Below are 25483 nucleotides of genomic sequence, written 5' to 3'. Positions count from 1 at the left end.
ATATACATATATATACATATATATATATATATATATATGCATTCATGCAGCACGGCCACAACTCATTTAAAAAGCTGCACGGTCAACAGGAAGGAAGTGGTATGCCTGCTAGCATCCATCTCTGTGGATGGTTAGGTCCCTGACAGACCCTAAGCCTGTCCCATGAATCATCTTTTCACGTGTGGTCACCTACACCCACGTTAACTGTCTCCTGAGAACAGCACCGTTTCCTTGGGAGCTTCATGCGTCCTGAAGAGTGCTTCATTCATTAGCCTTGACGGGCTACTGCTTTGGGCATTTCCCTCAAAGGGTTTCTTTGCTCTGCTTCTCCCAGTTCAGTGACTGTCATTGTTCCTAATTGCGGCTTTCCTAAAATGGCATTTGGCAGCATACCTAGATGAGCTAATGCACGGATGGAGGTCTGACCTCACTGGCAATATTTTAAAAGAGCAAAGGAAGCGTCCTCGGAACAAAAGAAAAGGATGGAGCTTCTCGCTTGCAAAACTCCGAGAATCATGCTCTACCCTCAGAGTGTCTAACTGGGACCCTAGGGCACTCAGAAGAGCAAGGGTTGTTGGGTAGCCACTGGAGTAGCCAGGCTCCTCAGACGTTCACAGGCATCCCCAGGCTGGAAAGACAGCACATCACATTCACATTCCTAGGAGCTGTGAAGCCTGGGCCCAGGTGGTCCACATCATGCCTCCTGGGTAGATGTATCTATTGCTCTGAGGCCTCCTGTACAGCGAGCAGTAAGACAGGAAGCCTTGGTTGCAAACTGTCTTGTATGACTCTTACTAGGGGGAGGGGATGAACAAACATATTCACCCTGGTGGATAGGGTGCCAACAACAGACAAAAGAAGCTGTCCCCCTCGCAGTCCAGCTTGATGAACCGTTAAGTTTATTAGGATTAATTGTGAGAGCATCATTGAGGCAGCAACACTGGAATTGCCTGCATAGTTTTCAGGTAGCTGTTGTTGGTTTACTCTTTTTACTCTTTGCTCTTCAGGGGGACCCACTACCCAGCTCCCAAGTAAACACACACAGAGGCTTTAGCTTGGCTCGTTTCTAGCCAGCTTTTCTTAGCTTACATTATCCCATCTACCTTTTGCCTCTGGGCTTTTTCCTTTTCTTACTTCCGTATATCTTACTTTCACTCTTACTCTGTGGCTGGCTGTGAGTAAATATTCCGCACAGTTAGAGTACGGCCTCTAGACGGTGAGCAGCCTGCGCTACGGTCTTTGTGCCTAGCAGTCGAGTGTGGAAGCAGCCATCCTGACCCTTCAGAAGACCACTGAACATCACTTTTCATGAGCACAACGCCCTCCCTTATCAAGACAAGGTAGTGTCTTTGTGAGGCCAACAAGCAGGAGTCTAGGGCAATTCAGGTCAGAATAGGCTGGCATAATTCAGAGGAGGACAAAACACTTGTAAAAATTATCTTTCCCAATTCAATTTCCAACTCCTTCCAGCTCTGTGTCTCTTAAATTGATGACAGGCATAGAGGACCTATAGGTCTAATGGCAAAAATGTTGATTAGTTTTTCCAAAACTCTGCTGCTTTAAAAGTGGAGCCTTTTAGGGTAATCCAAGGCCTCCTTGTTCAACAGGCACTTTACCTGAGAAAACACTAAGGACTGCACAAGCTCACCTTGCACCTGTGAGCTCCAGGAAGGGGCCCTTTGCACAGATGTGCCTAACACATGTGAATGTTGGACAGGTGTGCCTGCACAAGAGACCCCCCCCAGTAAACACCCTGCACAAGTGAGCTCCCAAGAAGGCGAGCAGGTATGTCCTGAGCAAGGCAGGTGTGTCCTGGGCAGGTGTGTCCTGGGAAGGTGTGTCCTGAGCAGGTGCGTCCTGGGCAAGGCAGGTATGTCCTGGACAGGTGTGTCCTGGCAGGTGTGTCCTGGCAGGTGTGTCCTGGCAGGTGTGTCCTGGACAGGTGTGTCCTGGGCAGGTGTGTCCTGGCAGGTGTGTCCTGAACAGGTGTGTCCTGAGCAGGTGTGTCCTGAGCAGGTGTGTCCTGGGCAGGTGTGTCCTGGGCAGGTGTGTCCTGGCAGGTGTGTCCTGAGCAAGTGTGTCCTGGGCAGGTGTGTCCTGAACAGGTGTGTCCTGAGCAGGTGTGTCCTGAGCAGGTGTGTCCTGAGCAGGTGTGTCCTGAGCAGGTGTGTCCTGGCAGGTGTGTCCTAGCAGGTGTGTCCTGGGCAGGTGTGTCCTGAACAGGTGTGTCCTGAGCAGGTGTGTCCTGGGCAGGTGTGTCCTGAGCAGGTGTGTCCTGAACAGGTGTGTCCTGGGCAGGTGTGTCCTGAGAAGGTGTGTCCTGGGCAGATGTGTCCTAGACAGGTGTGTCCTGGGCAGGTGTGCCTCACACTGGATCACTCTGGATAGGTGAACCCTACACAGAGGAGCCCGAAATCAATATATTACACACCATGAAGGTGAACCATAGAACAAGTAACCCTGCACAGGACTTAGGGGGCACTCTCAGAGGATATTCTCTGCTCCTGACTCTCCTCCTTGGATCATGACCTGGGAAGCCTGGCACAGCCATAGAATCCAAGAGGAACTCTGATCCTGTGTCCTGCCAGATGGCTGTTCTGGCCACAGCAAATTCTGAGCAAGGAATGGCCAGGGTACAAGAAGTACTTTGTCTGGCCCCTCCTGAGGCAAGAAAATAAAAAGAAAACACTCTCTATAATAAAAACCTGCCTTTATCTCGTGTCTCCATCAAGAGTCAGCTGAGCTAAGCTGTCACAGCTGAGGCCCTCACCACTTTTCTTCCTACCCGTAAGTGGCAATGGCTTTTTGCTGTCTCTCTCCTGCTCCCTTCTCATCTCCTCACATTAAAGCACTCCTGCAGCCGCAAGCCCACTGCTCAGGTGGGACACATGCCCAAAGGGTAACGCTGAGGCAGGGCCTACGTGTAGGGACCCTCTGCTACATCAGCATCATTTGTAGCCAGGGCTGTTTCTGTCGATGCTAGGCAATAGAGAGTCCTTTGGACATCATCCTCAGGGGGGATGTCTGGCTGCTTGTATGGACAGCTTTGCGGGGACAGCAAAGAATGGTGTCTGAAGACTCAGGGGCGCAGGGATGGGAGGTACTTAAATATCCCGTACCACAGGGATGGGAGGTACTTAAATATCCCGTACGAGTGACTGGTCAGAAGATCTTTGGACAATGTCGGATTGGGAGCATTCATCCCTCAGCCCTGGCATTGGTTGTAGGATGACGAGAGACTGGGAAGGCTGTGCAGTTTGAGTTTGCCACAAGCACTATCTGGGCCAGCCTGCCCTGCCTCATTTCTGCAAGAAGTTTTGCTTCTGTGATTTTAAACTTGGGTGTGTTTATTTGTTTGTTTCCCCCTCCCCCCCGGAATGTGGAATGGAAGATATGTCCCTCCCTGCTGCTGTCCTATTGGTGGCACTGCTCACACTGGCTAGTGTCATTCTTGACTGCACACAGTGGACACAACCCAGGAGCCTCTCTCAGCCACACAGCTCTCACATGGCTCCCTTGGGTTCCTTCACACTAGTGAGCCCAGCCCTCCCAGAGCAATCCATTGTAGGGGAGAATAATGTCTAGGTACACAGGTCCAAGCCTACATCCCAGCATGTGTGTGAGCAAGCTCAGGTTGCCATGGACGGAGCCCATAGTAACCTGCTGAGTTTGCAGAACCTGCCCCTCACCTCACTGAGCAGGAAAATAGACTGAAGGAAGCGAAGCTGAGACTCGAGTCTATGAAACTGACCAACAGCCCTTCGGGGAGACAGAAAGGGAGCTGAGAGAATGGCAGAAGACCTAGCACCCCCAGCTCTGTCGGCCCCTTCAACTGCGGGGAGAATAGAACTCCCAAGTGGATGTCCAGGAAGATGACACAGGAAGATCCCAGGTCCACCAAACCCAGGGGAGTGTCATCCAATATCTTAAGCATCTGAAAATATTTAAGGTGGGTGAATGATGACCCCTGCTCTAACGAGGCTCAGCTCACCAGACCACAGGCTCTACCCTGGAGTCGTCCCAGACTTAGGTCTCCACAAGACTTAATGCCATGAGGAGCCCAGTTTACCACGCTGAAGGTGCAAATCAGCAAGAAAAATATAACCAGTCTCTTTTGTTTTAAAAAATGTGGTATAGAAACACAATAGAATCTTTTTTTATGTGGTATAGAAATACAATGGAAACTTTTTTTTTTTTTTGGTTTTTCAAGACAGAGTTTCTCTGTATCACTTTAGAGTTTGTCCTGGACTCGTTCTGTAGACCAGGCTGGCCTCAGACTCACAGAGATCCACCTGCCTCTGCCTCCCAAGTGCTGGGATTAAGGGCGTGCGCCACCAACGCCTGGCTGAATACACTGGAATCTAATTCAGCATTGCAAAAGAGGAAACTTGTGTGAAATATAATTCTGTCTCGTGGAGCAAATTGTAGAATGATGTTACCAAAAGGCCAACTTTGGCCACTGTTTAGATGGCATGAAGTTTCATCTGGGCCATAAAAACCTGTTCCAGTGATCTATTGCATAGAGGGGTGACTATAGTTAGTGTAAACCAGAATGTTAAGATAATTAATCCTTAATGTTCTTACCACAAAGAAATTACATTTGGGGTGATGGATACACCAATTCACCCATCCTTCAAAACATACATTGTATCAAAGCGTCTAATCTACCCCATAAGTGTATACAATTATTAACCTTCAGTTTAAAAAAGTAAATAAAGCTACACAGTGCACACTGAATTATTCACACACTTTCTATCACAGGCCTGTTTGTTTTCTTCGGAGGTATTAAAATGAACACACAAGCTACTCCTATCTCAACAGCCTCATGTGAGTATCTCATAGGGGAAAAAATGCTTTGACAGCTGTCTAATGGCCAGTTTTCCTCTCGCAGAACATTTACATAGAGACACTCATTCTCCAGCCATCCTTCCAAGCAGTATGTTCTCATGATCTGCACCTAACTCTTCGCATCTCCTTCCAGACTGCAGTGGTGTCTGGGACAACATCACCTGCTGGCGCCCTGCAGACATTGGAGAGACTGTCACGGTGCCCTGCCCCAAGGTGTTCAGCAACTTCTACAGCAGACCAGGTATGGTGTTTGCATTGCTTCCTGGGATCAGAGATGTTTGTGTCTGAGGGTCAGCTTTTCCATTACAGTAGCAAGAAGCTGGGCCTTGCTTCTTTGGTGGCTTTGTGTTCCCTGGTCCTAAGGGAGCCAGAGAATGTCTGGCCCATGCTGGCTGAGTTCTCTTTTAAGGAAGCAGGAGTAGCTCATCCCCTGCAAGCTCTCAGGAGTCAAAGCAGGGAACTGTGCATTCGAGATAATGGGGATTAGGGAGGGGGGTTACTGTTAGACTGAGGGAGATTCTCACAAGGTTGTAAGGTTAGGTAGAGAATTTGGGCCACCACACAACGTATGTTCCTGCTGAGTAAATTCTGTTTACTGGGGTTTAGAGAATTTGGGGCCATCTCAGCCTCTCTGTGCTATGTTGTTCTTTAAGAATGTCTCAGGATCTGGGCTTCCATTGTGTCATTTTCGTCCGTGGCACAGGATCCAGGTTTTTACAACATGGAGGAATCTGTCTATAAAAACACAGATTAGAAGACACAGCTAGAGGGAAAAAAAAAGGAAAATGCAATGTTTTGGAAAACTGGATATTTTGTTTCACCTGGTCAGACACTAAGAGGCAAAAAAAAAAACTTTAAGGAATGCCAATGTTAAAGTGTAGAGTAGTAAACACAGACTGAAATGGAGGGAAGCTGTGAGAGGAGAGGCCTGTTCTCCCACTGGGAAACTGTGTCTCTAACCTAACTCATTGGTCGTTCACTGTCATCTTAGCGGGGATCAGCCACTTGCAAGATTCTGTCCTCTACAAACTCGCACCCAGTCCAGACATCAGCATCTTCCTGAGGGGCTTGGCCACAAGGGACAAGAGACGCTCCACCATGAATATCTACAGGTCAGGTGGGGCCTGAGTCAGAGTCCATAGGAAGGACACTAGTAGGTCCCCAAGGATGGTAATGGGGGACTAGGACCTAGAATCCTCCAGAGACTATGGAATTGAGTCTGCCCAGCGGTGTGTCCCTCACCAGCCTGGAGGGAGCTGCTATAATGCACATTGCCAGATAAGGGATGAGCTCTCGGTGCCTGCAGACTGCTCGGGACCAGTGAATGGGTCACCGCACCATGTAGGAAAAACTGCAGGGCCCTTGAGTCAGAAAGCCCATCTCCTGCTCCCTGGGTGCCCGAAATAAGAATCTGGCCTGGTCAGTTCAAATCTCTACTGTCCTCGTCTGTCCCTTTCCCACCAGGTCTGTCCAGAACTTCATATTCTTTCTGCTCTCGGTGGCCATCTGCCGCGTTCTTTGTAAACAGAGTGAATGATTCGTTTCTGAATTTACCACAAATTTGAGATTATTTAGGAACAAAAATGCTTTCTTGCTATTTAAACCTTAACCACGGATTTTCCTCCAGCTGACAGCCACATGAAAACTGCCCTACACTGCTTCTTAGGCATTGAAGGGTGGGGATCGGGCCAAATGGAAAAGGGGAGGGAGGATTTAAAGCTAAAGAAGAGAGCTAGCTAGCTCCAAAGAGCCAGGGCCTGGCCGCCACCACTCCAATAGGCACAGAAGTCAGAATCTGCGAAGGGCCTTAGGTTAGGCTGAAGAAAGACAGCTCTGCACTTTCAGCGGTTGTAACTATTGTGATACAATTGTAATCAGCACTTGCTTCTGCTTTTACCATTTTGTGATACACTGTGGCCACTTTGTGTCACGTCCTCCCGTGCCCCCCCCCGTCTCCCCTGGCCCTGGCAGGCATGTCTCAGGGAGTAAGCAGTGCAGGGCAGCCGAGCAAGGACTTCTGGGTGGTCTCAGTCACTTGCTGATTAGGGCTTCAGCTTGTCCCCTCACCCTTCATCATGAGGCTGCTTTGCAAGGGCCAAACATCTGAATTTTACTTTCCAGGAAACATAAGCAAAAACTGCACTAGTGATGGGTGGTCGGAGACATTTCCAGATTTCATCGATGCATGTGGCTACAACGACCCGGAGGATGAGAGTAAGGTAGGTGCCCCGACGGCCACACAAGCTCCGCTCACTGACACTGCAAACAGACAACATCCTCCGCGGCCCTCCTTCCTTCTGTAGCAGTGCATCTTCTCCATCCCTCTCGCCCACTGATACCACCCGGCCTTCGGGATTTGCTGGCTCTGCATGATTCTGGAGGCCCAGGAAGGCCTCTCTCCTTACCTGTCAGCACGTCTGGCTGGTAAAGTCTCCTGTAAGTGAGCTATCCCTGCCACAGACGAGCTCTTCTAGGGCCTCCTGAGCAAGGCACCCTCCCCCCCCCTGCTGTCTGTGTCTCTTCGTTCCATTTACAGTTTTGCTACCACCTGGGTTCCCCGGAAGCTGGTTCAACGGTGCTTAGTCTGACCCCCAGAGATAGGAGTACAGTGCCAGACATCTCTGTAAGCTCAGAGGCCGTGTCCAAGCTGCTGGTGTCTCATCTCAGGTCACCCCTGCCAAGCGCCTAGAGTCCCTCCGGTCATAGCTACAGCACTCACCCAACCGTTTCTAAGGTGGAGAGTACCACATCTGTGGGCAGATCTTTTCTGTAAGAATGCAATGGTTGGTGATAGGGACATTCCTAATGAGAGTGCACCCACAATCAGGCCTGTACCTCTGCCTGGCTCCATCCCAACTCCGGCAGACTAGGGCATGTCTGTAGCACCGTCCGTCGTGTGTTTATCGTTGTCTCCTCCACAGCCTGGGTCAGCTTCTCGCTGCAAGGAGGACTTCAGCTCCTTGCAAACGCACAGTCAGGTATGTTCAGACATGCTGACTGCTCAGTAAGGTACCGGCTATAGAGGAGACTCTACAGAGACTCATAGCCAGGCACAGCACCGCCACTGATGCCTGTCACGAGTGCTCCCCCACCATCCGTGTGAGCCGTGCTGCTTCGGGGAGTTGGCCCAGTTGCTCCTTTCCCCCAGACTAATTGCTTCCCTTTCTTCATTAAGATTTACAATTTAAAGCCAGCAGATTGTGAAACTCAAGGACAGAAAATGCCGTGTCTTTGTCAGTGTTGCACTGGCGGAGGGCAGGCAGCATTCCTACACACCGGCCCGTAGTTAGTGGCACAGCAGCCTCAGAGCTGCAGGTGTATTGTGAGCCAGGCAAAATACCATTGCCTATCTCTCCGGCTTGATGGCACCAATTCCACGGGTGGGTGCTCAATCTTGGAGGAATTCTGTAATTCGCTGGCCTTCATCCACCTGAGTCACTTGGCTTTGACATTTCCACTAGACAGGGGACCACTGGACTCCTCCTATCCTCTTCAGCTGTGTTATTGGAAGTCTCTGCTCTGGGCTGGGATTCTGGCTGGGTCACCGGCCATTTAGCACACTCAGAACACCATGGAGAGGGTACCACATTGCACACCCTGCACAGTGAAACAAAGCTGACAAGAGAACCAGCAGTGTGTTGGAGGCCACGGTTCCTCTCATTCGAACAGACGCCAGCTCATTTCTTACCCGCTACCCCACCCACTCAGGATCCTGTGCACAAACCCCTGGTCAGACGTGGGAAGGGCAAACCTATGTCCCTCCCGTCCCCCAGGCTTCACACAGCTGATTCTGTTGTGCGGCATCCCTCGGTGCCCCGCCCTAAGGAAGCGGGTTTCTTTTCTGGACGGTGACGCCGTGGCGCTGCCTGCCTGCCTGTTCTGTTGTGCATAATCACTGCCTTTAGCTTCTCTGTGACAAGCACATCCCATGTTCTCTGTGGCTATGATTACTGAAAAGCCGTGGGTGGCACCCCTCACTCCCTCGCCCCACCCCCGCCCCGTGTCGAGCCTGGTGCCGAGCGCACGGGACGATTGTGTGATCCAGACTTAGTGATTACAGAGTGTTCTGAATTTCATGTCACTGAGCCCCACCCACACGTCCTGGAGACCAACCCCAAGTGGAGGTTCGCTAACCTGAAGACAGACAAATGGCAGCTGCTTTGGGTGCAGTTGGAGTCCAGGTGCAGAGAGACGACTAAAGCAGATGGGTGGTCACTAAGGTGGCTTGCATCCTTTGTTGTGACTAGAAGTCCAGAACCCTCAGACTTCCCTGCTTCCTCCTCATCTACCAACCCCCCAAGATGGCTGCTTCTGCCCCTTTTGCTAGTGGCAACGTCCTTGATGTCACCTTGCTGCCAAATGACGTTTAGTGTTTCACCCTTTTTATATGTGGGCTCCCAGAAATATATCCCCCCAATCCCACAAGAGGCTTTGGTAGGAGCGCAAAAGATGAAGCCGAGTGACCTGGCCTGTACCACTGAGGTCGGCATTACTAGTAGCCCCTTTCTCACTGGATATGAAGATGGGCAAAAGCCCATCTGAGAACTCAAGTGTGTGGAATAAAGTCGGGGCTCCTGAGATAGTCCCAAGCTGCCCTGAAGCAGTTTAGTGGGTTGTCTCCAAGAAGCTGTCCTCGCCTCCTGGGAGTGAGGCATCCTCTCAGCTCAAGCGCTGGTTCTGTGCTGAGTGTCCCGCGTTCTGATACAGACCAGCGATGACGGCTGTGGGGCAGGGGCCCTGGCTCTGTCGTTGTGAAGCTGATCAACATAGACACATCACCTGCTTAGGGGCCCTGTGGGCAGGTCAAGCGGCCATGAGTCTCGAGGTTCCCGTGAGGGTGTAAGTTTGGGAGGATTCCCACATCTAGATGGGATTGTCTGCCCTACGAGCCTGCGTATGGGCTTTGCTTCATATATCTGAACATAGCCAGATGTGCGGGTGCTGAGCTGTGTCTTAAAACTGTCAGCACCATCATCCTAGCCCCCTGTGCAGGTCCCTGGGGGAGGCACGGGCCAGACACTCGCTCAAGCCTTCTGTGGACAGAGATCTCTGGGAGCCTACGTTCTGAGCCCTCCCCGGTTATGAAGGCTGCCGGGGATGCGGGAGGCGCCAGTGCGTCCTCGCAGAATAAGACCTCCCTCTGCCTTGATTTCTCCTAGGTCACACTCAGGAAGGGTGTGTCTAGAGACCCTGGAAACTCCTCGGCCCATCTGGTGCTTCCAGGAGTTGGGGGGCTATAATTAAACCCTGCCTGTGTGAGGCACCGTTTCTGATCCCTCGTGCATTCTACTCTGAAGAACTATTTTTGTCCTTAATTAAACATTTCAGAGATTCTTCAAATAGCATAAATTTATAATAATGGATTAAAAAGTCAAAATATTTTAACCCAAAAGGCAATGGAAGTGATGGGCCAAAGCCAAAATGAGTAATTCTTCCAAATTGTACTTCCCACCCTTTAAATACTTCAGACTCGGGGCTGTTTCACAGACTCGTTGAAATATGAAACCATGGCAAGTGTAGCGCCCCCACAGATGCCCTGAGCACTAGGACAGACTCCAGCTGGGCTCTGGGCACACACTGTCCAAGCTGGGCCTTTCAAGACTAGCTCTGGTTTTTTTTTTTGTCTTTACTTTTTTAATATAAAATTCATACAACATATTCTCATAGTGGTTCTCCTCCCCCACAAGACTCAGGTCCTCGCCACACTGCCGTCCATCCGACTCCCGGCTTCTTCCTCTCTCTTTTTAGAAAATAAACAGGCAATTTTTTAAAAAGCAAAAAAAAAAATGACAGAATTTTTTTTAAAAAGTGGAAGAGAAATAGGAAACACACACACACAGACTCAGAACCCAGGAAAACACAAAGTTAAAAACCACAATATACAAAGTCAGGCATTGGTGGAGCACGCCTTTAACCCTAGCACTCAGGAGACAGAGGCAGGCCGATCTCTGTGAGTTCAAGGCCAGCCTGGTCTATAGAGTGAGTTCCAGAACAGCCAAGGCTACAAGGAGAAACCCTGTCTTGAAAAAAAAAACAAAAAAAGAAGAAAAAAGGAAAGACAGCACAACATACATGAAAAAGACCAGTAAGATAGAAAATGTCCCCAACAAATCAATATGAGACAAAGAAAAATCTACAGAACCACCATTGAGTTTACCACTCTCTAATTGGATTTAGGACCTACTCCACAAGCTGGAACTCATGCCTAGCACTGCTCAAGTGGCCTAGAACCTAAAACTAGAAAAGCTATGGCCTGGGGAAAACCCAGCCCTTCTTGACTGCAAAAGCCTGACCTTTGCCTCAGCATCTCCCTTTCTCTTCAGACTTGTGTCTCAGGGGGCATCCCACTCACACGTAGTCAGATTCTCCCAGAGGGCTACGTGGGTGATCATCGTTGATTTAAAAATACATTAAGTTCAAGAAAAATAAGTAGGCTTTGCCCAAACCATGAGCTTGTCTACGTATGGGAGAATAAAAAGATAAATGGACAGTGCCAGGAATCGCTTTGAGGCCCTCGGGCTTCCGCATAGCGCCCAGAGCTGTCTATACGGTCATAGCTCATTTGAGAACAAGGGGCCGTCTCTGTTACGCCTTTCCCACCTGGCTCGCAAATAAAGGAACACTTTGGCTAAATTTAGAGGAGAGAGCTTTTGGCACTCGTGTCAAGTAGACACATTTCTTCCATATTATTTGATATTCCTAAAAGTATTTATAGCCTCTCTCCTCCCGGCATCCTCCACAGTAGCCACTCTTCCAAATAGGGTTCCTCATACTTATACCTGATGGCGCAGGCCACATCAGCCAACCCTCTGGCACTAGGCAAATGCACGTGACCCATCACAGCCTAGTGGTATCCCACTGTTGTCTTGGGAGTGGAAGGAAGAATCCCATAGAGACCTTTTATGACACCTGCCCAGGACTGCCACCCACAGGGATGTGTCAGGATGGACATCGGTTCCAGCGCTCACCCAGTGACAGATTCCAGCAGGAGCTCATGCAGACAGAGGCAATTTGCTCATTTTGTTGTAGGTTATATTCACTCCAGGTTTCAGTGTCACATCAGAAGGCTTTGCACTTCGTAGTGTTTAAGGCACGTTGTGTGCCAGGCTTAATGCCATCCAGTAGTGAGGAGAAAAGGTTTAGGGAAGGCAGGGAGAAGTTAGCTGTGGACAAGATGGGGTTGGCAACTGGAAAAGGCTAGGCAAGGAGCTACCCCCACCAACGGTGCGGCAGAAAGCTGGAATTACTGCTGCCCACTGGGACCTAAGGCTGAAGTTGCCTCGTGAAGACAGACTCAGTGATCAGTCATGCTTATTCCCAGTTCAACAGAAGCTTCGCACATGGGCTTGGTGCTTTGCAGCAAACCATTGATTCTCTTCAAGGTCAAAGGGGAAACAAGACAGGGAAAGGCTGCCCAGGAACAGGCTGTTTCTCTAGATTCTTAAAGCCCTTCCTTGGAGAAGTACATCCTAAAGCTGGCAGGGGATGCAAACCTGAAAATGAAAGGACAAAGGTCCATGAAGACAGCCACCCAGCAAAAACATGAGATAGCCAGCCATGGCTCAAAGGGACACACACACACACACACACACACACACACACACACCACACACTCACAAGCACACACACACATACCACACACACACACTTGCAAGCACACACTCAGACACACACGCACAAACACACTGACACATACACCACAGCAACACACTCACACACACACATCCTCACACTCTCACATACACTCACACACACACACATCCTCACATTCTCACACACACTCACACACACACATCCTCACATTCTCACATACACTCACACACACATTCACACAAACACTGACACACACACCACACCACAGCACACACACTCACACACACTCACACAAACACTGACACATACACCACAGCACACACAAACACACACACCACAGCACACACACTCACATGCAAACACACTGACACATACACCACAGCAACACACACACACACATCCTCACACTCTCACACACATTCACATGCAAACACACTGACACACACACCACAGCACACACACTCACACACACAAACACACACCACAGCACACACACTCACATGCAAACACACTGACACATACACCACAGCACACACACTCACAAGCACACACACACTCACACATCCTCACACACACTCACACACTCACACATGCACACACAAACACGCCACAGCACACGCACTCACAAGCACACACACATACTCACATACACTCACACACACACACAAACACACACTCACACACAAACACACTCACACACGTACTTATTAGAGTCCAGACACTCACCATTAAAAATGTGGGGATTCCTCGGGATCATGCCGGAGTCTGGATTAGCCTGAGTGTCCCAGCTGGCGACAAAAGTCCTTATGCAGGGTGCTATCTGGGAACGGTGGGGGGTGCCTGCCCTCAAGCCTCCCTTCTCCATGCTGGTATGTGAGCAGACTTCCAGGAGGAAAGAGAGGCCCTGGAGAGAACTCATCGTGGTTCTCTCTTTCTGAGAACCACGGGTCTCTCTCTCTTCTCAGGGATGCACAGCATAGATCTCAGGACTAGCCTCGCAAGGTCCTAAGAAAGAACGGCACAAGTCTACAAATAGGTTTCTCTCATGGAACCTGGGTTTTTATTAAAGCCCCAGAAAACAAAGGCTGCTTTCCAGAGTGTTCTGTGATGAGGGCCTCCAGTGACCTCAGAATAGGTTCCAGGCAAACAATTTGCAAGAATTATTTTTGTGCTTAAACAAAATCAAATTTTAGGTCCTTGGAAGATAATACTTAAAACATTTGTACCATTTGTCTTTTAACCTTGTATTATGCTGGGACAGTGGGGAAATCATTGGCACCCTGGGTCTCCATTGTCTTGTTTGTTTGTGTCTGTTTGAGACAGAGCCTCACTCTGCAGTCCAGGGCCCTAAACACCTCATCTTTCTGCCTCAGCCTCCAGAGTCCCCTATTTCCTTTTTAAGAGCTTATCTTGATCCCTCTGGAGCTTTAAGTCAAAATACATTTTTCTTTAAAAACAAAAATCTATCTTAAGATAAAGTACTGGGAAAGATAGGGCAAGAGCCCCCATACAGAGTAGACACAGTCTGCTGGATGTCAGCATTTTATGATGTCTTGGTCCTCTCCCGCCTGCAGCAACTCTCTGTGGTGGGTGCAGGTCATCCACAGAAAGGTGGCAAACTCTCCAGGCACATGAGAACAGACAGACAGTCCAGCACGTCCAGGGAGCTAAGCTCCCAGCTCTTCCCCATCTCCCTAGAGTTCTAAAGACTTCTACTTAGAAGACCTTAGGTCATGCCAGGTCAAGCAGCCCTTCAGGCTCTAATCCTGAAAAAAAAAACAAAATTTATCTGTTTTCCTGTCAGAGCACCAACGTCTGGAGACACCAGATGCCCCCTGCATGGATGGGCTTCTGCAGGACTTGGTAGGGTCTTCTAGCAATTAGATCTGGATGATCTGCCAGGCATGAGTTTAAAGGCAAAAGTGAGAACATTTTGTAATAAAGCAAAGACGGCCAGTTCTGGGTCAGCTTCCTCTCGGTTTAGAAATCACAAACTCTGCCCGTGTGTAGAGCAGGATAATGTGATTATTAGCAGTTATATCCCTGATTATTTCCATAACCCCAGAAAAAATCTATATTGGGCTTTTAAAATAAAATGCTCTCCCTGTCCTTCCCACCATCAGAAGGAAACACCCAGTTCTTCTTGTTAAAAATAAGGAATCTGTGTGTCACACTGAGTTAAGCATGAGCAAAAGAAACCTCAAAGCCTGCCCCCACAGTGACACACTTCCTCCAATAAGGCCACGCCTACTTCAACAAGGCCCCACAACCTTTGGGATTATGAGGGACAATTATATTCAAACTAACACACATGGTCTACCTCTTACCTCTCATGGCCCCTTGAGTGACTGAGAAATCTCCTCCCAAGATTTTGGAACTGTCTTTCATTGGCAAGGTAGAAGCCCAAGCTCAGGATACCTCCCCAACTCTGACTCTAAGATACCCAGACAGATTTAACCAAGACCACCGAAAGAGGCATTATGGGGTGGAAATCAGGACTATTGCAGGAAGCTAATGTGCGTGCAGGATAAGACACTCCACCCTCCCAAACGGAGCCTCTTGGGGTCCACTTACCCGACCACAGTCTCCTGCAGTCTGTAGAAGAACAGAAGTTCACTTCAGTCTCAGGATTCCGCTTCTGGAGGTACTCAGTGCGAGAAAACGTGTCGGCAGAGAGGTGTGGCCGTTTTTATGGAAAGTGAGGTCTTTTCATAAGTGAGTAAGGTAACCGTAGTCCTTTCATCCATGAGTGATGCAGTCATCCTGGATATGGATTCTGTCCTCATATCCACGGGTCCCTTGCCCTTGCATCCAGCTAGACCGAGTGCAAAACTGTCCCATGGCTGCTGTGCTGCTCAGCCGCGGTGCCTGTGTTGGACACGGGCAGATGGCTTTTGACATTTCCCCCCTAAACCATGCCCCCTAATAGCTGTTACCTGGGGCTTCCATGGTACCGGATAGCATAGCCACCTGGAGATGATGTGCGTAGGTTATATGTAAATGCTACAACACTCACATAAAGGACTTGAGTATCTGCTGATTTTTAGGTCCTGGGATCCTGGAAGTGGTCCCCACTGTTACCGAGGGGTTATACAGAGCATGTTTCTCCAGGTCAGAGCTTGTGCCAGCCTGGCTGGTCACCCCTTCATGCTGTCCCCAGAGACAGTGTGGACATCTCCATTAAAATTGAAACAGTGGCTATGAAGCCGGTGGTGGACTTCATCCTAGCACATCAAACGTCAGCACCACGGTCAGTTCTGTCTGTGAATTAGCTCTCCCGAGATACAGTGCTCTCATCTCCGTTCTACCGTGGGCGGGGAAACAGTTGCATGAGCCACAGACTCCTCCATTACTGAGAATCTGGACCACCCATGTAAGATAGTAACCACCAGAATAAGCTCTAAGAACGGTTGCTGCTACCCTGACTGGTGTCTAGTGTATCCTAGGTGTAGATGTGTTTCTCAGTGCAGAAATCTGAGGTAAGTAGGCAACTGTTTGCTTCTCCATCTTAAAAACAAAAAAATGAAGTCAATAAATATCCTTCTTCAAAGTATAACTGGGACCCTAGCTCTCACTTCTGGTTTGCTGTTGGCAGACTGAAGACAGAGTATTATCTGTCCCGCCTGGTCCTGTGGCCCCTTTTGTTGTTATTTTGTTTCAGCTACCGCTACAGTTGATGAAACAGGAACCACAAAAGTCAACATAACCCACATGGAGTTTGTTGGGCAAAGGGAACAAAGACGGGTAGGTGTTAGCTAACTGGGAACAGAGATGGAAGAGAAAGAAGGGGTGGGAGGAGCTTCCTTAAAAGGGGAAGCTTGAACATGTGTACAGAGTTCTTACACGGCCACATAACACATGATGTAGCGGTTTCCCAGGCGTGGGCTGTAATTCCAAACCACATAAAGTGTTTGTCGAATGGCTTAGGCTTCCTCCTAGTTAGCTCTCTCTTAATTATTAACCCATAACTATTAATCTATTTGTTTCCACGTGGCCTTTTCTTACCGGAGAATGATCGGACATCCTACCTTCCAGGTAGCTACAAGGCATCTTTCCCAGGCAGCTTCTCTCTGCCTTCCTCTTCCCAGCATTCTCCTAGTCTGCATTCTGTGCTGTGTCTGGGGCTGTATTCCTAAGAGTATAGCGCACTCCACAGGAATGCTATGTTTGGGGATGTATCTCTAACAGTACAGCGCGCCCCACAGGAATGCTATCTTTGGGGCTGTATTCCCAAGAGTACAGCATGCTGCACAGGTAGATGTTGTGACTGACAGGTGTCCTTCTTGGGAGCAAGGGATTACATGGAGAGGACATAGAAAGAGACTGGTACTATGGGTGTCACTGTTGTTCTACAGCTCTCCTATGTAGCTTGTTGGGATAGAACCACAGTCCAGAACAGAAGGATAACAACCAGTAACACATGGAGCAACAGCCACTTGGCTCGTGGGAAAACCTTGCTATATTCAAGGAGCCACTGTCTCTGAAAGCCCATCTCCCAGGTGTCATATTTGCAGGTGACTGATGCCTCTGAGCCCTGCCCACTGCTCCTCTGTGGCAGAAGGCAGTCTGGACTATGGCACAGGAGACAGTGAGTAGGCTTTAGGTTTGTCTCTTTTCATCAGCTGTAGAATCCATTCCCTTTCTATGCGGCTTGTGATACAGTTGTTTATTCCCTATAAGGAGACATGAGCATGTTCCTAACACCGTCTAAGATGAAATCTGAGGACGAACTTCTGGATTATAACTAAACCCCAAAACTTCCTTTCATTTAAGACAAATTGATCACTCTTATGCTCCTTATATGATTATCTAGAACTTAATCAATATCTAATCATGTATCCATGTCCTGAGTCATGGATAGAAATCTGAAGAAGCCAGAGAGGAGGCACCCATTCAGAGTTCTCAGCCTTGCTAGGAGGACAAGGCTAGAGTCTATGGCCTACACGGGTCTACTCTTAGTGGAGAGCTGGGGCCACGTCTAGATGGCCATTTGAAAGAGGGACAGCATCTCTGGAAATGAGTTTTGCATCATGGGGCACAGTGGTGCTGGGTTTCTCTTGGTTTTCGGGCCTTGCCTGAAACCATGAGGTTGTATGAGCAAAGCCAACATTGTGAGCTGGGCTTGGAGGGGCCAGGATGCTTCAAGTATTGAGAACTGGAATTACATCCTGCCGGCTAACCATGGCACGGTGTTTTTGTTTGTTTGTTTGTTTGTTTGTTTTCTTCACAGCTTTGCACAGTAACGCTATCGCTCAGAATCCATACACAGACTCTAGCACCGAGGTAACCCCCCCCCAACACCCACAAGACTGGCACCGATCCCTGTGTTTTCTCAAGTTGATAGGTTAATTTCAGATGGGGCTTTGTATCTATGAAACTGTAGAGCACTGAAAGTGTGGGTTTTCATGCACTGCCTCCCTCTTCCCATTCTTCCTGCGGCTCGCATTCCCAACCGAGTCACACGCTTCAGTCAGCCATGAGATGGTGCTGACACCCAGTATGGAACCTCTGATGCCTGGGGAACAGGAAGGGGCTTGATCCATGGCTGGAGGATGGGATGCCCTTGGTGGAACATTCCCTGCAAATGGCAGTGCATGAGGGAAGGGACAGTGCGGAGACACTGAATGATGTATCCAAGGCGGGACAGAAGGATGGCGGCAGCAGGGTCCTTGGTGAATATTCCTGGGCCTGAGTACAGCTTGAGAGAGGATGACCCTGGGGAAATAGGCATGGGACCAGGGACAATGTCAGACCAGCAGGACAGTAGGACAGGAAGGAGGCATTTCCTGCATGTTTAGAAAGAAGGGAGGCTCTTTACTCAGAACCAGAGGGAGCAGAGCCTTAGGCAGAGTGGAGAGACTTAGGACACAGTAAGAGCGGGGGGCAGAGCCCATCCAGGACAGATAACACGTGAGCGCTTGATGGGCAGGTGGGAGAAGCAGGGGTATACGGACATGTGGCAACAGGAGAAGGGGAGCTGGGGTGTGACAATCGGGGCCAAGCCTTTCAACACTGTGTCCCTGGCTTCGTTCTCTTCTAAACCGTCTACATTTTAACTGTTATATAATTATATATATATATATAATATATATTATGTAAATAGAGATCGTAGTGTATATTGCCATGAGGCTCCGGAGTCTGGTGGTTGGCCTTGCCACAACTGGGTCAAGAAGCGCTCAGCCATCTCCCATCTCAGGGTCTGTGACCCCTAAAGCCACACAGGGTCTGCCTGGCCTTTCCATCTGTCTGCTTATCTCTCTATCCGTCCCCCTGTCTGCATGTCTGCTGCCTGCTAGTTCCCTGTTTAGCACAGCAGCCTGCCCTTTTATTGGAAACTCAAAGGAGACAGATGGGTCAGGTAATGAGGCCTCAGTGGTTTCTTCTTTCACAGACACGTGCTCACACGTGACAGTCATTATCCCAACTAAGTTACGTGATCGTTTCCAACACTACACCCTAAGTGGATAGGGCAGTTCCTGAAATCATCGGAACAAGGGGAGTCCCCCATTTCAGGAAGGGGTGTGCTGCACCTGAAGCGCAATTATATGAACCTGGGCATAGTAAAAGTAGGGGGTAGACAGTGGGCAGTTCACATGAGCAGCAGGCAAAACGCAAAACATGCATCCCATAATGGATTTAAGCCACAACACTGAACAACCAATAGGGTCTCATCCAGAGAAAGACCAGTTCTCCTTCTCCAAGTAGGGAATAGTTGGCTTTAGCTCTTTGTTGAGGGGTGGCAACCCACAAGATTTTCCAGTAACCTGTGCGTTGGTATTGCTGCTGTGCAGGTCTTGTTTGTGCGGCCATTTCTCGTAGGCTTCCTGGGCTTCTGGCTCTTACGACCTTCCCATCCCTTCTTCTACAGTATTTTCTGAGTCATGGATGCAGGAGCTCTAATGTGGATATGTCTTGTAGGGCTGGACTCCCCCGGTATCTCTTGACCTCTGCATTGTGTCCAGTTGTGACTTTTCTGCGATCTCCACCTGCTGTAAAGAGAAGTTCTTTAACGGGGGGGTAGCCGCTGCGCTCGTCTGTGGGTATAAGGAATTGTGATGATCTAGCAAAGTGGTGGTAGTGGACTCTTTCCTAAGGCCCGTGACCCTCGCTAATGCTGGGAGGCTGGCAGAATCCCAGCGCCGGGCACGGTTTGCTTCTGGCTGAGTGGGCCGTAAGTCCAATTACACAGTTGTTGGCTGCCACGTCTTGCACCTTTATGCTGGGGATCACAGTGGTTCACACGTGTTGCAGATGAATAGGACAGTTTAATTGCTTCCCTCCCTTGGAAGTTTGTATGGTATTTTCCAAAACTGTGGAGGCAGAACCACAGGAAGGAGGCTTTCAGGTCAGATCCAGCTTGAGCCATCCAAGCCATTTGACCTAAGTGTGGGGTGTCTTTCAGCAGTCAGGGCCAAACCTCAACCCTGAAAGACAAACAAGGAATACATGACCATCCTGCCAAAAGCAGTTTACAGGTTCAACACAATCCCAACCAAAATACCCAAAACATTCTTCACAAAAACAGGAAAAAAATCTAAAATTCATATGGAACCAGAAAAGACTTGGACAGCCAAATCAATCTTAGCAGAAATTAAGAACGCTGGAGGAATTGCCATTTTAGAGACTACAAGATATATTACAGAGTTATAGCAATAAAGACAATCTGATGTTGGCACAAAAACAGATATGTAAACCAATGGAATAAAATAGAAGACCCAAACATGAGTACTCATAACTACAGCCACCTGAAGTGTGACCAAGAGGCAAAAAAATATACTCACTGGAGAAAAGATAGTATCCTCAAAAATCATGCCAGGAAACCCGTATTTCCACGTGCAGAAGAATGAAATTAGACCTTCTCTATCATCCTGCACAAAAACTAAGTCCAAGTGAATCAAAGACCTCACCTTGAAACCTGAAACACTACGTCTGCCATAACACGCAGACGGTACAGTTGGCAGATACAATAGGAAAGGATTTTCTGAATAGGACTTTGTTTGCCAAGGAACTAAGACCAGCAGCCCACAATAGGAGCCTCATGAAGCAAACAGCATCTATCCAGCCAAGGAAACAATCAATTGAGTGAAGGACCCCCACAGAGTGGAAGAGAATCTTTGCCAGCTACACATCTGACAGAGAATACCAGAATATACGAAAAAAAAAAAAACCACACCTCAAAAACCAAAGAGTCAAGGAAACAAATAACCCAATTACAAATGGACTAGGGATACAAACAAAGAGTTCTCAATAGAATAAATTGGAATGGCTAACAAATACCTCAAAATTGTCCATAATCCTTAGAATCAGGGAAATGTAAATTAAAATAGCATTGAGATTTCATCCCGCCCCACTAAAAATGTTTAAGATCCACAGAATAGGTGGCAGTGAGGTTGTGGAGAAAGGGTAGGAATGCAAAGTCTTGGTGCAGCCGCTGTGACATCAGTAAAGGCACAGAATGATATAAAGACAGAACCTATCCTTCTGATGCACACAGGACACACACACCTCAATTTCAAAGACAGACGCTACCTCAAGGTTAAGGGTTGGGAAAAGACTTTCCAACCAAATGGACATAAGAAGCAAGGTGGTGTAGCTATCCTAATATCTAACAAAAATAGACTTCAAACTAAAATTAATCAAAAGAGATGAAGTAGGTAATTTCATATTCATCATAGGAAAAATCCATCAGGAAGAAGTCTCAATTTTGAACATATATGCTCCAAATATAAAGGCACCCACATTCATAAAAGAAGCAATACTGGAACTCAAATCACACATTAAACCACACACACTTACAGTGGGAGACTTCAACACCCTACTCTCACCACTGGACAGGTCCACCATACAGAAACTTAACAAAGAAACAATGGAACTAACAGAAGTTATGACCCAATTGGCCTTAACAGATGTCTATAGAACATTCCACCCAAACAAAAAAGAATATACCTTCTTCTCAGCACCAGATGGAACCTTCTCTAAAATCGACCACATACTTGGCAATAAAGCAAACCTCAACAGATACAAGGAAATTGGAATAACTCCCTGTATCTTGTCGGACCACCACAGCTTAAAATTAGAATTCCACGTCAACACAAGTTGCAGAAACCTCACAAACTCATGGAAACTGAACAATGCTCAGTCGCATCACCCCTGGGTAAAGGAAGAAATAAAGAAAGAAATAAAAGACTTCCTAGAATTCAATGAAAATGAAGGCACACATACCCAAACCTTTGGGATACTTTGAAAGCAGTTCTAAAAGGAAAATTCATAGCACTAGGTGCCCTCATGAAGAAACTGAGAATTAGCAGAACACCTGAAAGCTCTAGAACAAAAAGAAGCAAACTCACCCAGGAGGAGTAGATGCCAGGAAATAATCAAATTGAGAGCTGAAGTCAATAAAGTAGAAAAAAAGAAAACAATATAAAGAATCAATGAAACAAAGGGTTGGTTCTTTGAGAAAATCAGCAAGATAGACAAGCCTTTATCAAACCTAACCAAAAGACAGAGAGAGAGAACATACTAATAAACGAAATCATAAATGAAAAAGGAGAATTCTCAAAAACTAAAATAAACCTCCCATATGACCCAGATACACTTCTTGGTGTGTGCACCAAGGGCTCATAGCCTACTCCATGGGATTTGTTGCTCAGCCATGTTCATTGCTACTCTATTCACAATAGCCAGGAAGCATAAACAACCTAAATGTCCTTCAACTGATAAATGGGTAATGAAAATGTGGTACATATACACTAAGGAATGCTTTTTATCTGTAAAGAAAAGTGAAATCTGCAGGCAAGTAGATAAAATTAGAAAGATTGTGTTGAGTGAAGCAACCTATATTATCAGCTTCCTTTCCTATACAACCCAGGTACACCAGCCCAGGGATGTTACCAACCATAGTGGGATGGCCCCTCCCACATCAATAATTATTCAAGAGAATGCCCCACATACATGCCCAAAAGTCAATCTAATGGAACCAATTCTTCAAATGAAGTTCCATTTTCCAGATGGCTCTCATTTGTGTCAACAAAACACCTAACCAGCTCTTCAACTGAAGTTCCGCTTTCCAGATGGCTTTCATTTGTGTCAACAAAACCTAACCAGCTTAAATGACCCATTGTCAACATGACATGCAAACACGTCACTACTAAACCATAACCTTCCCTTTTTTGTTTATCCCCCATGATATCAAGTTACTGTCACAATATAAAACACGGTGCTATTTTTAAAGCCCCTTGGTCTTTAAAAACCTCAAATACTTTAAAATACCGAAAGTCCGATTGTAGGGTTCCTATGAAATAAAAAAAGTTAAATAATTTCTTACTCCAAAAGAGAATACCCAGGACATAAGAATAATAACAGTTAAGTAAGCTCAAACTCCAACAATGTAAATAGTTCAGTCCAAAATCTAGAGCACACTTACAATCTTCTGGGTCCTGAAGAGTTCAGCAGATGCCCTTCCCCCAGCTCTGCCGTCCCCAGCACACACAGCTCATCTACTAGGCTCAGGCCAGCTCCACTCCACACCTGCTGCTCTCCTTGGTGGTCCTCCCACAGCCCTAGCATCTCAGATACGCTGAGGCCTTCACTTCAACTGAGGCAGCATCTTCCGCAATGGCTTCTCCTAGCTGCTTCGGAGATTCCTGTTAGTGCCATGCCCCAGCCTCTTGCCGGGAACCCCCCCACCCCCACCTCCAATCCTGGCGTTCCCACCGCACCAATGGTCCTCCCCTGACCTCCCACACAGTGCAGAGCCTCTGTCTCTTTCGATGGCCCCTTCAGTCCTGCAGCCAAAGCCAGAACCACATGGGAGACATCTTGCACACTACCAACTTCAGCCACCAGCCTGAGACTCAGCCTTGGCTCCCTCTGGGCCACAGCTTCAGTGTGCTGACCCTGAGGAAATTCTTCCCAGAATGCCCCACCCAAATGAAGCTGGTCTCTTGTTAACTGCAGTCTTTGGCCCCAGCTAAGCAGTGTTGACAGCAAAGGTTCCATTTCTTCAGGGGAAACTCCCAAAAGTGGAAGTCAGAGTTTCTCTGACTCTTTTGCCTGCTCTTGGGACCCTTTTCCCTCTGCTGGGTTGTCTCATCTAGCCTTGAGGAAAGTGAGGGTCTGTGCCTGGTTTTATTGTATCTTGTTGTGCCGTGTTCGGTTGATATCCCTGGGAGACCCGCTCTTTTTGTAGGGGAGGGGAGAGAAGGGGAGTGTATCTGGGAAAGAGCAGAGGTTGGAGGAGGTTGGGGGGAATGGAGGGATGGGAAATCTGTGGTCGAGGAATATACTGTATGAGAGAAGAATACACTTTTTTTAATTTAAAGATTCTTGAAGGGCCCTGAGAGAATCTTTGTTGCCCTCTGACTGCTTCACAAGCCAGGCCTCTACCGTCTTCGTGTCTCTCAGCATTATCTTCTCTAAGTTTCCACGATAGCCCATCGAGCTCCAAAAGCTCAGTGGCTTTTCCAGCCACTCCTAGCATCCTTGCCCAAAACATAGGCTAGTCTATCACAGCAACATTCCACTCTCCGGTACCATTCATTTTCTGCTTTGTTTTTGTTGCTATGCTGGAGCAAAGGGCTTAATACATGTTATAGGCTTTAGTCGATCATCGAGGGAGACCAGGGCAGGAACCCAAGGCAGGACCCTAGAGGTAGGAACTAAAGTAGAGACCGTGGAGGGATGCTGCTTACTGGCTTGTTCGTATTGGTTTCTTTTACCACCTAGAACCACATGCCCAGAGGTGGTGGTGCTCACAGTGAGCTAGACATACTTACACTGATCATTAATCAAAATGCCCCCACAGATACACCCAAAGATCAATCTGGTAGAGGTAATTCCTCAATTGAGATTCCCCTTTCCTTCTTCCTTTCTTCCTTCCTATCTTTCTTTCTTTGTGTGTGGGAGGGTTCGAGACAGGGTTTCTCTATGTAACAGCTTTGGCTGTCCTTGAACTCACTCTGTAGACCAGGCTGGCCTCGAACTCACAGAGACCCGCCTGCCTCTGCCTCCCGAGTGCTGGGATTAAAGGCGTGCGCCACCATCGCTGCCCTGCCCAGGTCCTCTGTCTTTAGGTGACTCAAGCTTGTGTCGAATTGACAAAACTAAGGAGCACACTGGGCATGGTGGATACAGGGGTGTAAATGTCAGCTCTCTGTCAAAAGCAATAAACAAATTACACGGGCTTCAGGAGAAAACAGAGCCAGCCCGTAACAGTAACTAGTAACAGCACATGCAGGAAACAGGCCAGCAATGTCAAAAGAAATCCAGAGAGATATTCTTGATGTGAAAATTTTGTTAAGTGGAAAAACCATCTGTTGCTGAACAAGGAGACAAAGACAACACATTCCCACAAGAGGGGCCAGCAGGCTTCCGCAGTGCTGGGCGTGTCGTCGACGGAGATGGTTTTCTCACTGGTTACGATGGAGAGCCACATAGCTGTGGCTCACTGGCTACAGTATACCAAGCTGTCATCCATGGCTTGAGGCTAGAGCTGTCACAGCTGCTAAGAAAGCAGCCTCTGTGAGTGTCTCGGCTGAGTCAGCTGCCAACTCAGGCATAGGTCAATCCTGGCCTCGATATTTAACTTTGCTTTCTTTTGACTCTCCTCTCTGGCCATTCCTCTGTGAACTGAGAATGTCTCCCAGCTGTTGGTATTACCCATGGTCATCTCACATTCCTTTCCTGCATACCCAGCACATCAAAAACCAGGATCCCAGTAGAGTCTCAGAGTGACTGTGGTCATGTGGTTTGGTTGTCTGGTTCTCAAGATCAGTGAGTAATCTGGTGAATCTTAATTAAGGAATCAACAAGGCACCATCCTGGGATTGCTGCTCAGTTCTGAGTACCCACTGCCTAAATGTAATTAAAAGGAAGACCACTGGGTCAAGACATGCTTCTCCAGCCAGACTTCATCTTCCCAAAGTGTAGTTGAGGCTCAGGTTTTCCCCAGACTTCCCAAGTGTGGGGTAGCAGAACATACTACCTCCCACTTATCCAGGAAGCAGCCTGTGGCCCTATGATTGTGTCTTACCTATCTAGCTGT

The 25483-nt window shown here is 48.0% G+C and overlaps 1 protein-coding gene across 1 annotated transcript in view; it reads left to right on the top strand.

The window, feature by feature from the left end:
* Nucleotides 1-25483, top strand: part of Vipr2 (vasoactive intestinal peptide receptor 2) — an 81335-nt gene that overhangs the window by 10655 nt on the left and 45197 nt on the right. Inside the window, exons 3-4 of the mRNA XM_005084456.4 lie at nucleotides 4982-5089; nucleotides 6970-7067. Of these exons, the coding sequence (XP_005084513.1) occupies nucleotides 4982-5089; nucleotides 6970-7067 (206 nt within the window). The remainder of the gene's footprint in view (nucleotides 1-4981; nucleotides 5090-6969; nucleotides 7068-25483) is intronic.

Source organism: Mesocricetus auratus, unplaced genomic scaffold (genome assembly GCF_017639785.1).
Source record: "Mesocricetus auratus isolate SY011 unplaced genomic scaffold, BCM_Maur_2.0 Super-Scaffold_15014, whole genome shotgun sequence".
In the NCBI taxonomy this organism is placed as follows: domain Eukaryota; kingdom Metazoa; phylum Chordata; class Mammalia; order Rodentia; family Cricetidae; genus Mesocricetus; species Mesocricetus auratus.
The sequence above is the reverse complement of the archived record's forward strand: the minus strand, read 5'-3'. Positions and strand labels throughout refer to the sequence as shown.